This window comes from Panthera leo, chromosome B2 (genome assembly GCF_018350215.1).
Source record: "Panthera leo isolate Ple1 chromosome B2, P.leo_Ple1_pat1.1, whole genome shotgun sequence".
Classification (NCBI taxonomy): domain Eukaryota; kingdom Metazoa; phylum Chordata; class Mammalia; order Carnivora; family Felidae; genus Panthera; species Panthera leo.
Genome location: NC_056683.1, coordinates 116,077,989 through 116,093,152, shown reverse-complemented (window position 1 = coordinate 116,093,152; position 15,164 = coordinate 116,077,989). Strand labels below are relative to the sequence as shown.

The 15,164-nt window shown below is 35.1% G+C and overlaps 1 protein-coding gene across 4 annotated transcripts in view; it reads right to left on the bottom strand.

Annotated features, from left to right (window-relative positions):
- Positions 1 to 15,164, bottom strand: part of LAMA2 (laminin subunit alpha 2) — a 609,036-nt gene that overhangs the window by 212,856 nt on the left and 381,016 nt on the right. For all 4 annotated transcript variants that reach the window (XM_042939791.1, XM_042939793.1, XM_042939792.1 and 1 more), the window contains 3 exons: positions 15,010 to 15,116; positions 8,836 to 9,016; positions 5,852 to 5,988 (listed from right to left, as the gene is read on the bottom strand). In XM_042939791.1, the coding sequence (XP_042795725.1) occupies positions 5,852 to 5,988; positions 8,836 to 9,016; positions 15,010 to 15,116 (425 nt within the window). The remainder of the gene's footprint in view (positions 1 to 5,851; positions 5,989 to 8,835; positions 9,017 to 15,009; positions 15,117 to 15,164) is intronic.

Genomic DNA, 15,164 nt, shown 5'->3' with positions numbered 1-15,164 from the left:
AGGTGCCCCTGAAAACCAGGACTTTTATATCTAGAAAAAATATCTTTGAAAAATGAAGGAAAAATGCAGTTTTTGAACATATAAAATTGAAAGAATCATTGAGAGCAGACCTTACCAGAAATAATAATAGTCATAATTAGGGATGTAGTTAATGGAAGAACTAACATGATATGAAACAGAATTTGGCTATACACACAGTAACAGAGAGCACGGGAATTGACACATGTATAGAAAACAGAAAAGCAGCATTTTTGCCTTTTAAAAAGAAAATTGACTATGTATGTATGTATGTATGTATGTATTTTTGAGGTTTTTTTTTTTTTATTTTTATTTTTGAGAGAATACAAGCGGGGAAGGGGCTGACAGAGAGGGACAGAAGTTATGAAGTGGGCTCTGTGCTACAGGCTGACAGCAGCCAGCCTGATGTGAGGCTCGAACTCATGAACTGAGAGATTGTGGCTTGAGCCAAAGTTGAACACTCAACCTACTGAGCCGCCCAGGTGCCCCCATTAACTATTTAAATCAAAATCACCATAGGGCGCCTGGGTGCCTCAGTAGGTTGAGCATCCGACTTAGGCTCAGTTCATGAGCTCTGTGTTAGGCTCTATGCTGACATCTCAGAGCTTGGAGGCTGCTTCAGATTCTGTGTCTCCCCCTCTGTTGTCCCTCCCTTATTCCCACCCCCCTCTCTCTCAAAAATAAGATAAACATTAAAAAAATTTAAATCAGAATCATAAGATTATATTGTAGGATATATAATACATAGAAGTAAGGTGCATGACAACAATAACATAAAGGACAAGAAAAGAAGTAACAAAAAGGGTAAGCAGGAATTAGAGGTTTACTCTTATAAGGTTTCTACACTAAATGTAAAGTATATAATATTATTTTAAGATACATTATGAAAAGTTAAGATGTTGAGCTATTAAAATATTAAGTTAATATCTATCCCTAGGCAATGACAAAAACATAAAATATAGTTAATAAGTCAAAAGTGAAGATGAAATATAATTATAAAAATTACTCAATCCAAAATAAGACAAGAAGAAAAAAGAAACCAAGAACAGGTGGGGCAAAGCAAACAGGAAAATGTAGACTTAACTCCATCATATGGATAATTACATTAAATGGAAATGTTCCAATTAAGATTATATCAATAACAAAGATTTAAATACATGCTATCTAAAAGAGACACATTAAAAAATTTAAAAAGAGATGGAATAAATGACAGTGTGGAAAAATGTATACCACACAAATACCAATCAAAAGAAGGATGGAACTCTGGCTATATGATTATCAGAAAAAGTATTCTTTTTTCCCAAGAAATATTATCCAGGATAAAAGGGACGTTTCATATTGATAAGGGCATCAACTTTTCAAAAAGACATAATCATCCTAAATGAGTATATACCTAATATTATCACTTCAAAACATATGAATCAAAACCTGAGAGAACTGAAAGAGAAATAGATAAATCATAATTATAGTTAAACACCCTCAGTTATTGATAGAATATGCACACATAAAAATCACTAAGGATAACTGGCTTGTATAGATTTCACCCAATAATAATAGAATACGAGATGCTTTCATGTACATTAATCAAAATGCACACTGTTACGAGACATAATACCAATCTCTATAAATTCAAAAGGACTGAAATAAAACACATTATGTTCTGAGACCAATACAGAACTAAATTAGATGTCAATAGCAGAAAGATATCTTTAAAACCCCCAAATATATGATGATTATACAACATATTTCTAAACAATCAGTGAATAAAAATAAGTAGTAAAATAAATAAGAATATTTTAAGGGTGAAAATTTAAATGATATATCAAAATGTGAGGGATGCAACTAAATTAGTGCCTGGAAGGAAACTTAATATATTTGTTGAATATATATTGAAGCTACCAAAAAGTAACTGGAATAAATTTTAATTTAAAATAAAATGCTTATATTAGTAAGGAAGAAAGATCTCAAGTCAATGACCTAAGCTTTAAGTTTAAGAAACTTGGAAAACAAGAGAAAACTAAACTCAAAGTAAACAAAAGAAACAAATGTTTATTTTGTACAGTTATCAAATTTATTGGTTAAAGTTGCTCATATTATTTCATATTATTATTTTAGTGTATGCAGGATCTTCATGATGTCCCTTCCTTTATTCTTGACTTTGATTATTTCTTTCGTCTTTTTTTTCCTTGATCAGTCTTCTTAGAGTATCATCAACTTTATTAATAATTGCAAAAAACCAGTTTCTGGCGTCATTGGCCTTTCTCTATTTTTATTTTCTATTTCATCGATTATGCAAACTCCTCAGAAACTATGAGAAAGGAATACTTCCCAATCTATTTCATGAGGGTAGCAGTACCCCAGTAACAAAACCAGACAATATCACTCTAAGAAAAAACAAACTATGAACTAACAGTCCTTATGAACAGACCCAGAGATCATTAACAAAATGCTAACAAACATAATCTAAAATAAGTTAAAGTAGATAATCGCTCATGATCAAGCAGGATTTATCTGAGGATTGTGAAGTTGGACCAACATTTGAAAATCAATTAATATGATTCACCACATTAGCAGCTGAAAATGAAAAATTATATGATCATCTCCATTGATGCAGAAAATGCTTTTGACAAAACTGGACGTATATTCTTGATAAAAGTTCTTAATAAACTAGGAATATGAGGAACATCTTTAAACTGATAAAGAGCGTTTGATGAAGAACATTTGTAAACACTATTCTTAATTGTAAAAGACTTAATCCTTTCTACTTAACATAAGGAATAAGGCAGGGATATTTGCTCCCACCACTACAAATCAACATTTTACTGCAATAGGCAAAGAAAATGAAATAAAAGTTACATGGGTTGGAAGATAAGAAGTAAAACTCAATTTGCAGATGGTATTATTGTCTACATAGAAAATCCTAGTGAAGTTACCAAAAAATAGCTAGAATAAATTTCTAGCAGGGTGTCGATATAGAAAGTTAATGAATGGGGTGCATGGCTGGCTTAGTCGGTAGAACATGCAACACTTGATTGTGGGGTTGTGAGTTCAAGCTCCAAGTTGGGCATAGAGGCTACTAAAAAATATATAGAAATATAGTCAATTAAAAAAATAAAAGTTATTGTATAAAAATAATTGCATTTTCTGTTCTGGCAACAGTTGGAAACTGAAGTGAAATAAATAATAACATTTGTGTAAAAAATATAAAACACAATGATAAATGTAACAAAATGTACAAGACTTGCCCACCAAAAACTATAAAATGCTGCCGAGAAAAAAAAAATACAAAGAAAAGTAAATGAAAACTTATGTCATATTGATACACTGGAAGATCTAGTATTCTTAAAATGTCAATTTTCCCCAAATTGACCTGTAGATTCAATATAATCCCCATCAAAGTCTAGAAGGCTTTTGGTGAAGAAATTGAGAAGCTGATTTAAAAATTTATATGAAAATGCAAAGGATCTAACGTGTGCAAAAGGTATTAGAAATGAACGACAGTTGGAGAGTTTATACCACCCAATTTCATGCTCTGCTAGAAAGCTACAGTGATCAAGACAGTACAGTGTCAGTACAAGGACAGATAGACCAATGAAACAGAATAGAGTTCAGAAATGTATGTGCACATATAGTGCCAGGTTATTTTGACAAAGGAACTAAAGTAATTCAATGAGGAAGAAGAATAATCTTTTCAGAAAAGATGTTGGAAAAATTGGATATCCATTAAAAGGTGAACTTTGACCCTTACCTCAAACCATATAGAAAAATTAATATTGAAAATGCAATGTGGACCTAAATGTAAAATTCAAAACTATAAAACTTCTTGAGGAAAACATAGGAGAGGTGTCTCTAGATCTTGACTTAAGCCAATGTGTGTTTCTTAGAAAATAAAAAGCATGACCCATGAAACAAAAGGATAATAAACTAGTCTTTATAAAAATTAGGTGAAGATACCACAGCAGAAGTAAAACACAAGCTGTATACTGGGAGAAAATGGTTACAGAACATAAATATATTAAAGGACTGGTATCTAGAATACATAAAGAACTCTTACAACACATTACTGAGAAAATTAACAACCCCAAATAGAAAAGATTCGTACACTTTGCAAGAAGATATATAAATGGGAAATAAATAAATAAGATTATTCCCAATATCATTGGACATTAAAGAAAGGCATAAATAAACATCCAACTGAATGCTTAAAATTAAAGAGTCAAAATCCCAAATGTTGGTAAGGATGTGGAGTATTCTTGTGATGAAAAATGAAAACATAGGTCTACACCCATGCTTTTGACTTATAGACTAATGTTCATAGCAAAATTATTCATAATAGCACCACACTAGAAGTAACCCCAATGCCCATTAAATAGTAAATAAATAGAAAAGTCATTGCGCATCATCCAATGTAAAATTATTAAACAATTAAAAATAACAAACTACTCATATACAACAGTGTGGTTGAATCACAAAAGCATTATACTGCATAAAGGAAGCTGGGCCAAGAATAATTCCCCCAAACAAAGAAACAAACAAAACCCAAACAATAACATGTAGTATGACTCGATTTCTATGAATTTGTGGAACTGACATTACTATAGTGATAGGAGAAACAATAGTTTCCTGGTGCGACTAAGCGGGGGCAGGGAAGCCAACTACAAAAAGGCATCAGGGTGGTTATACAACTGTAATCATTGGTCAAAACTCAACACTTTATTTTATTTTATTTTGTTTAAATTTGTTTAATGTTTATTTTTGAGAGAGAGAGAGAGAGAGAGAACACCAGCAGAGGTGGGGCAGAGAGAGAGGGAGACCCAGAATCTGAGTCAGGCTCCAGGCTCTGACCTGTCAGCACAGAGCCCAACTCGGGGCTTGAACCCATGAGCCATGGGAACATGACCAGCTGAAGTCAGACACTTAACCGACTGAGCCTTTCAGGCACCCAAAACTCAACACTTTAAACGAGTAATTGCATTTTATTTAGTTAATACCTCACGAAAAGCTGAAAAAAAAAAAAAAAAAAACCCGCAAAAAACCCTGTGGACTTATCACCTTTCCTACTTGAATTTGAGTCACCTATAATCCCTCTAGCAGTAAATACTCTCATTTAATTTCCTACAAAGCAAAACCCAGGGCTCATCCTTAAGACTTCTCTCTTATCCTCCAAAACTGTGAGTGCACCAAGCCATACAGCAGTGAGAATTCTGTAACATAGCCTACTCCCTGCATCTTCGTGGAGGCTCATTGGCTGGGTCCAAGCTCCTGTTCTCTCTCATCAATATTTCTACAACAGCTGTATCTGTTACCTTTAACTCTGATGCTGGATAGATTTCTTGAAATGCAAAGCTAGCTATGCCACGTTCTAAGGTACACTTGTGGGAAAAATGAGGATTTTTTCAAGCTAAAGGTTGTCAATATGACTCCCCAGAATCCTTTCAAATGCTTCTTGAAAACTGAAACCTAGTCCTAATTTAGGGGCAATTCCTATAGAGTTTTGGCAAATTCCTTTAATTAGTTCCTAATTTTTTGTATTTTGCAGATAATATTTCATTGTGTCTAGGTATGAAGTTATTGGCTGTTTCTGGTTTTACGTTTTCCTTTTTTTTTTGTAGGTATAATGAATAAAGATACATAAATGTGTACTTCATATTTCCCAGAAGTAAAATGAAATGTAAGATACTGATCAGTATCTGCAATCACTCTATACTGTTAGTTCTATATTGTTTTATAAGGTAATATTGGCTTTTGAAATTTCCAACTATAAAGCTTTCACAAAATAAAAAAAAAAGTTTTGAAACATTCATTACCAGAGAAAATTAAGCAATTAACTCACCTTACAACCAGTGGTGATGCTGTGGCCCCAGGTGTTAGGTGCACATTTAGAACATTTTTCTCCAATGGTGTTGGGAGGGCAAATGCACTGACCAGTCTTTGGGTCACAATTATTACCCAGATGGGAACAATCACAAGCTTCACAAGTAAAAGGGAAAAAAATAGTAAAACAGTAAAAATTTGATAGGAAGTGCTGAGTTTATTTCTCTTGTTTTATTTTCCATATTATGGTTAAAGATCCTTGAAAGTGAAAACTGACCTCATTCATCTTTTATATCACAGAAAAGTGTTTTTCACAGAGACGATCAATAAATTTATGTTGTATTTCATTTAATGATTTCAAAAGGTAAAATATTTTTAGTTTTCAACTAAGTTTAAAGAAACAAGTGGTATATCAGATTCTATGCTAACCATATCTAGATACTATAAAGTTTAAAATTTTGTTTCTATAGTTATTTCAAGTGCATAACTAAATTTTCTCTCCTGTATAGATTAACATTTCCTTCCTGTTGATGACTGTGATTTATAATAAAAACCAGTAATTAACAGGCTTCTTAAATTCAGTATATCATGTATGTAGTTTAATAGTCACACATCAGGACATTTCAGTTTTGCAAAAATTAAAAATAACTGACTTATGTAACCCTGTGTGTGTGTGCACATACGTGTGTGTATGAAGGTATTTTTGAGGTTTATTTACCACCTGCTTTATTCTTTTCAATAGATTTTTCATTTTCTTAGCTATGATATGATATATGAAGAATGAAAATATCTCTATCCACTGCACTTTCTCAAAGAATACAAAAAAAAGATTTGAAAAAGAAAAAAAAAGAGACTTCAGAAGAGCTTCAAAGTCATTTAAGACGAGGAATGTCCACTACTGATTAGCTATAGTTGACTCAGCTACTGACTCAGCACTGAGTATATTTCAGTGCAGTGTTTCCAGCTGAAGTGTAAGCAAGGAAGAAACACCACCAAGTATTCAGATTCAAACAGAAGACTAATGTTACAAGAAATCGTTCAATTGGTAATATGATGATGAAATCTTTAAATGAAATATATTTAGAATATTTGATTGAGTTCAGTTTTTAAGGGATCGCAATTATCATTGCCTACAGCATACCAGCTGTGAAGAATGTTTAGCATAATATTTGACGTCAATGCCAAATAAATTTTACCTGTTGTTTTTGTTATTACTGCCATTGATAATTTGAAGTCAAAGGATTTATTTTATACATACCTTCATTAAGAAGAGAAACAGTTCATATCATGTTCAAATTTATGTGCTAAAAAATGTCTTGGGACAGTTCAAATTGTTACTTGCAGATAGAAATTCTCTAAGCAGTTCTTCCATGGAATCATAAAACTGAGTAGGGAGAAGACCTGAATAATTAGCTAGTTTTCCCCTGCCCAAACGGAATGTTTACCACAATTCAGAATACTAATGCATTGCTAATGATAATAACAACGATAAACACTTACCTGGTGTCTATGTGCCAGGCAGTATTCTAAATATTTTAGAGCCATTAACTCAACTAATTCCTATAAAAACCCAGTGAGACAGATACCATTCTTAAGTTAATAGACAAATTTTGCAGAGAGACAGCAAGACCAGGTCCTATAACTAGTTGCCCGTGGAGCCACTAAACCGATCCAAGCTATTTGGTGAAGTTATACCCTCAACCACAATGCTATCCTGCCTGTTCGGGACTGATTTTTGTCTGTTTCTCTGGATTTGAATGCTACTAAGACTGCATTTCTAATGTTATCATCATTGCATAATTTTAGATAATGTTGTTTGTCTTATTTATAATTTCTGGTAGTGTAGTGAATATACTTGAGTGTATAGTACCCTTTTATTAATTCACATTAAGTAAACTGTTAGAATTGGATTTAAAGAACAGTATATTTTAAAATCCAGCTTTATATGTTTTAGTGTATATAGACGATGACTCAGGGATCACATACAGATTCTTAGAAGATGTACAATGATAACATTCAGAATAACAGAATGGCTTATCTTTGCAATAAAAAGTATATATTGAAATTGGTTGAGAATATCTATAAGATACTCATTTTTAAAATAATTGGAAATATTGCTCCTGCCACTACTTACATACATTTGCAACAATAGTCAATAATAATGTCTTAAAACATTATCACATATTTATCATGGTACTGAGAGTAAAGGAGTATCATCAGTGTTAAATCAGTGAATTTAATAAGCAAAGGTGATACTCAACCTAGTGAATGTTGGGATAAGGGTCAATTCCAAATTAGTAGCATATAAATCAAGGTAATGTTCAATCTTCATTTTCATTTGTAGTATGCTAATTCCTATTTTCTTACTTCATGATTTCTGGGAAGAATATGAGAATATTGCTTGAGAGAAATCATGGCTAGAAACCTTCTTGTATTTCTCCAAGAACTAGCAAATACCTAGTGCTAATCTGTTTCTTTCTAGGAACATCATAGGTTTCAAGGCACATGAAAGTAGATGAAAAGATATTTTTTGTACTAGAAAAAGATATTAACTTCTCTGATCCTTGTACCAATTTTGCACTAGGAAAAGAGAAAGTTGAACTGTATTAACTTGGGAGTGAAGTTTAAGCTTAGAGAACACTGGCAAAAGAAAAATTGAACATTTGACTTTCAAGCTACAGGAGCCCTTGAGTGACTGACGGGCTGACTGGCGGTCACAGACAGGAAGGGACACAGCAGAATTGAGATCTGCTGATGGATTTTTTATGGAGTATTTGCAAGCAGTTATTTACAGTGCAGTGTTTCACCCTGCAATGTATTCCATTTGTTAGTTTATTTAAAATAAGCATACTTTACTTACTCAGTTAAATATTTTGGATCATATATTTGTTGTCAAGGTGCCCTTCCTTTAAATCTCCGGGAACCTGCAAGAATGAACTCCTACCGCTGCAAAAATGGTAAAACCAGAGAATGAATGTGTAGGGCTTAGTCTTATTTACAGACCTGTGCAGCCTCCTTCTTGGAAGTTGAAATAGCCGTGAGCACAGCGGTCACATTTCTTTCCTGCTACTCCAGGTTGGCACCAACATTGACCACTCTCTTCACAGTCAAATGACTTAGACCCAAAGGAATTGCAATTGCAGGGAACACACCCCCTTCCGGATTGTAGGCCGAAGGTTTCAGGCTGGCATAGAAAAGGAAAGAGAAAAATTAAATTTAAATCACTTAATTCATTATGAAACAAGATGCACAATGCCAAAAGAGGAGGCAGGAAAGAGAAACCAATGGGTTATCAAGGTTCATCACTGATGTTATGACAATGAGGTTGTAACTTCGTCTAATGGACCTTTTCTACGATATCCAAAAAGAAGAGTTCAATTACTTTAAAATTTTATCAGAATTAATGGTAGAACTAGGGCATGATCCTTTTGTCTGTTTTATATTCACCAGCCTCTTCCTATGCCTCCCAAGATTTTAACAGTGATGTAGAACTAAGCTATGGGTGTTACTAATATTTTAATTTAAAAATTTACTTGCTTCCTTCCTAATAATCTGAATTGATTACTTTGAAATCTTATGAACTCCTTCTACTTGTTAAACATGTTTTCAATGTTATTGACCAGATGCCTACAGTTAAAATAGATGTTTTTCCTTTAATATTTGATCTAATTTTTGTCATCTCTCCATAAATACTTCTGATCATTATTCTAGGGCTCACATTACAAATATAACTTACAGGTTTATGCCTATGCTGACAAAATAATTGGTTTACAAACATATAGTTTCTTGGGTTTCATTTTAACAACTGAAATTGATTTGTGAGAACACACATCAAAGCACCAGATTAGATAGATGAAAGGAAACTTTTATTCTCTGATGAGTTATTCCTAGGCATATCTTTTATCTGTTTACAACAAATAACTTTCTATGATCGGTTTTCATTACTATCTTTGGTTTGAAATACACGTTATATGACCTAGAGGGCCTATTTTAGAAAGTGTGGATAAATTAAAAATTACCTCTACTAGAAAAATGAAAAGCGCATATCCTACTTAAAGCACATCAAGGTTGTATTTTAAAATATGAAGTATGTCACATTATTATGATATTTTAATCTGAAAAATTAGTCTCAGTAATTACTTCTTTGTAAAAATAATTCCTATTTTAGAATATTAGACTTAACCGTTACTTTCTGGTAGGAATAAATCTTGCTATTTAATACAAGCCACGCAAAGAGAAATGAATAAGGCTTATTACATATTTTCACCATTGTTAACAGTATGAAAAATAGTTCTAGAAAACAAAATCACACTGAAAATTAGTCTCTTAATATGACTATAGCTAAGAACAGTGTTGGTTTTTAAATATAAAAGGGGTCGATTGAGTTCGATAATCATTTCATCTTTGTATTTACTGCTGACTTTATTTTTATTTCCGGTTCAAATTCAGATTTGACCATATTATTAAAGAAGAAAGTGTGTTGTGTTTACTGTACACCTGAAACTAATATAACACTGTATGTTAACAACACTGCAATCAATATAAAATAAAAAAATACAATAAATAAAACAAAAAAGGAGGAAGGGAAGATTAAAACATATGATATCTTTATTCATAAAAAATTAGCTATAAAATTCTAGATACCTGACCTAGAGAAATAAACAGAAATTCGGAAAACGGTTAAAGTATGAGCATGCCCATTACAGTATTATTTATGAGAGTAAATGCAGAGGTACTTAAATGTTTAATGTTAGAAAAAAAAAGTTGAATAAATCAAATTAGGATACATTCATGCTATGAAATAATATGCAATCATTAAAATCCTGTTTTGAAGCAGTTTTAATGATAGGAATACACTTAAGATATAGCATTATGCAAAATTTCAAAAAGCAGAATACAAAATCATATATACACTATGATCCCAATTATATACCTATAATGACACACATACTGCCCCTCAGACACAAAAAGAAACATGTATACATAGAAAAAAGACTAGAACAAACTATATTAGTTTTTAAAAGTCTGAATCATAGATGTATTTGAATTTCTTATGCAAAGTATTTTGCATTTATTTCCTAAATTTTCTTGACTTAGAAATATGAATCAGAGACAGTACTTCAAATTCATCTTTATTTCCTAAATTTTTCTTCACTTGGCATATGTATATCTTTAATGGATATATCGATATAGTATTAAATGAACTTCCAAATCATAGTTAGTAAGAAAATTCCAAAGTTCATTATGTAAAAAAAATATGTACAAAAAAAATCTCTCTGTCATACGTTTCAAATATTTAAATAACGTAGTTTTAAAGAATTGAGTAATACCAAAGCAAATAGTAACAAACTTCACTAACAAAATTTTACTAAATTTGATGTACAAAATTTTATTTCAGAGGCTAGGGAAAATCTCTGTGGTAAGCAAATTCAAGAAGGAGATGTTCCCAGTCTGTAATCAAGATTAATGAGGTAAAACAAACATGGGAGACAGTCCTTATCCAGTGTCGCTGGAAAGCTTGATAATCTGTAAATTATTTTCACTTGGGATGATAATAACAACAGCACTTAACGTATTGTGCTTGCTGTGTGCTAAGCACTGTTTTAAAGCTCTTTACAAATATGAATTCATTGAATCTTCAAGACAATCCTGGGAGATAGCTATTACCATCACCTTTATGCTGAGTGGGAAACCAAAGGACAGAAAGGTCAAGCAATTTGCCTAAGGTCACCAGCTACCCAACTGTAGAGTCAGGGTTCCAAGTCAGGCAGCCTGGCTCCAGAGTCTGAGCTCTCTACTCTCACACATACTGTCTCAGGGGAAAAATGGTCTCAGGACAAAACACCACCTTGTACAACAGTGCTGTAGGGTATGTAGGAAAAGGCCATGAATGAGAGCAGAATTTCTGCTAAATTTATATTTTGGAGACATTTTGATCAGTCTCGATCCCTTTCTTTTACTTTAAATCTACGTATCCGTTTTTGAAAAACTATTTTTAAAGATTTCTTCATCTAATAACAACAATGGCAACAACAGTAATGATACCTAGCATTCGCTAAGAACTCTCCAGATGCGTGCCTTATGTACTGTTCCCATGACAATCCAGAGCCCGCCACGGAGGTGCCCGGGCAGGTCTCCCTGCGAGAGAATCTGCAGCGAGTTGGCTGATTGACATCTTCCGGTTTCCACTCTTGTGGATCCACCGGGGGAACCCACACCAGGTCATGCTTCTCCAGGTCAAAGACTGATTACAATAAAGTCCAACAGTCTTTCTGCCCAATCCAGGATTCCTCAAACGGAAAACTGGTGCTCGGGCACTTCCGTTTGGCCTGACAAGCATTTGGCATTTTGGCAAAATGCACAGAATGAGGCTTTTCTGCTCGATCTTTCCTTCCCTTTCCCCTTTCACATCAGTCAGGCCTGCACTATGGCAGGAGGCTCCCTGTACACTATGCTCTCTTCTCCTTCAACTTTCATAGGCATTTCCCCCAGTCAATCTCTTCACATTTGCTTCTTGGAGGATCCAGGCTGTTAGATACCCTATGAAGTGGGTCCTCTGACAGATGAAGAAGGTGTATTACAGAAAGACTTAAGGAACTGTCATAGCTAGGAAGTGGTGAGGCTGGGATTTGACCCGAGGCGGACCAATACCAGAACTAATTTTCTTTTTTTTTCACTACAAATTTTTTTAATGTTTATTTATTTTTGAGAAAGAGACAGAGACAGACTGCAAGTGGGGAAGGTGCAGAGAGAGAGGGAGACACAGAATCTGAAGCAGGCTCCAGCCTCTGAGCCATCAGCATAGAGCCCGATGTGGGGCTCAAACTTATGAACCACAAGATGATTATGACTTGAGCCAGCTGGATGCTTAATCCGCTGAGCCACCCAGGTACCCCAGAACTAATTTTCTTAAAATGCCAATAAAGAGGCACGCCTGAGTGGCTCAGTTGGTTGAGTGTCCAACTTCGGCTCAGGTCATGATCTCGTGGTTGATGGGCTCGAGCCCCACGTCAGGCTCTGTGCTGACAGCTCAGAGCCTAGAGCCTGCTTCAGATTCTGTGTCTCCCTCTCTCTGCCCTTCCGCCAGCCATGATATGTCTCTCTCTGTCTCAAAAATAAAATAAACATTAATTTTTTTTTAAATGCCAATAAAGAGCCTAGAATAATGCATTCTTTCTTTTTTTCTTTTCTACTCTGTTACTTTTTACTTTACTCTCACTTTCTTCTATCCCTTCCCTGCTCCTCCCCACCAGGCTGTGATTCCACACTGGTAAGTCTTATTTCCTGTCACTCTGCAACATGGCCCTGGACCTATTCTTCTCTCTTTCCTCCTCCTCTCTCTTCCCTTCCTCCCTTTTGCTCTTACTGCCAGTATTTTTCTTTTGTCTACTAAGATGGGGGACTAAACTTCTGTAGTAGAAAACATGCTTCCTTACTTAGTGTATGTGGTATACAAGCAGTGTGAGAGTGTGTGACTTGTGGTATATACGGGCAAGCTTATGATGTGGCAAAGTAACAAAGCCATCCATCATGATGAAATGTGAACAACACGTCAGATCAATGGGCTGGATTTTCTTGGGAAAGCCACTTTCTTTGCTAGATTTGTTCATTCACAGAAGTGAGTCTGTTCGGAGGTCTGAAATTCCTTCCACCGGTAAGATCACAGCTTTCTACAAATAAACTTCTACATATCCATGGGAAACTGAAAATTTTATGAACCTATGAACTTGAACATACTTTTAAAAATACACAGACAGGGGACACCTAGGGGCTCAGTTGGTTAAGCGCCCAACTTCAGCTCAGGTCATGATCTCAGGGGTTCGTGAGTTCGAACCCCACGTCGGGTTCCATGCTGACAGCTCAGAGCCTGGAGCGCATCTCGGATTCTGTGTCTCCCTCTCTCTCTGCCCCTCCCCTGCTTGTACTCTGTCTCTGGCTCTCAGAAAGTGAATAAACGTTAAAAAAATATTTTAAAAAAATTAAAAAAAAATACACGGACAGCTATTTTCAAAAGGCAAAGCTTTAAGCAGGAATGGTCTAGTGTTTACATTTGCAATTGTGCACACCGAGCAACCGTTATTTGGTAAAAATGCCATCGGGCAAGGTCAGCGGCAGCACACGGAACACAGCATGCGGAGGCATGAGACATGCAGCGCCTCTGGGATTACCGGAGCTGGGGGCCGATAGGCTCCCCGAGGGCACCCGCTGGAGCTGCTGAAACCCCACCTCTGAGGAGGCCCCAGCACCCGGTGCGCTCTCTGTGACTGCTCCTCCTGTCGGTGCACCTGCCTGCTGAGGTTGCAGTGTCTCCCTACGAAGCCAGATTTACATGAACATCTTCCTGTAATATCACACTGTGGTGTCACAGAACCAACGAGACTGCAGTCACATAACACACAGAAGTGCTTCTCTGGATCCCACCACATATCGGGCTTTAAAAGCCAACAGAAAAAGAAAACAAAGAAACAAAAGAGCATTTGGTATTATTCAAGAGATAGAGGCAGAAGGTGTTTCCAAACTTAGTACAGAAAGGCCAGTTTGCTATCTGAGAAATGCTCGTTCGGTTTAAGTCTTTATAAGCCAAAATACATTTTTATAAGAAGTAGGTAGTGCAAATCCATCACTCTAGTGAAGGAATCTCAAGGGGTGTGCCATACTGAAGGCAGGGCAAAACGTTCAGGAACGGAGAGCAACATGTTGTGAATTTTATTTCATTTTATAAAAATGGTGTATATAAAACTATGTTGATTAGCTTCTCTACTGAAAACTTTTCTGAGGTAGAATGCTCCCCGTAACTAACTTGTCAATGATAGAACTAGAACAAAGTGCTAAAAACAAAGGGTGTGACACATTTCATTCTGCCAACAATATAAAAGCAAAGAGTATTTTACTCACTGCAGATTGAGATTAAATTTATAGCTTCTTTGTTTCAGAAACATCTGAATTACAGTAAATATTATACAAATTTGCTGCCAAGGAAATATAGGTTGAAGGCCAAATGCTAGTGCACAGCAAATTTTGTTCTATTTTGGAAAAACTCTCCAATGATCACAGTGATTGTACACGTAGGATTGTACAATCCTGAACTCCTCTTTCAATATACTCATATGTATGTCGTTGAAAGCTAATGAACATTTTCAAGGAGGAAGTGACTCATGGCCAGCTCCTACTCCTTACCTTACACTCATCACACCGCAGTCCTTGCACATTAGGTTTGCATTCACATTGTCCTGTCCTAGCATGGCAACTCTCGGACAAGGAGCTGTTGACATTACAGCGACAAGCTGCAAAGAGAAAAGACATCTTTGGTTGGGAAAACATTTCCAACAGTC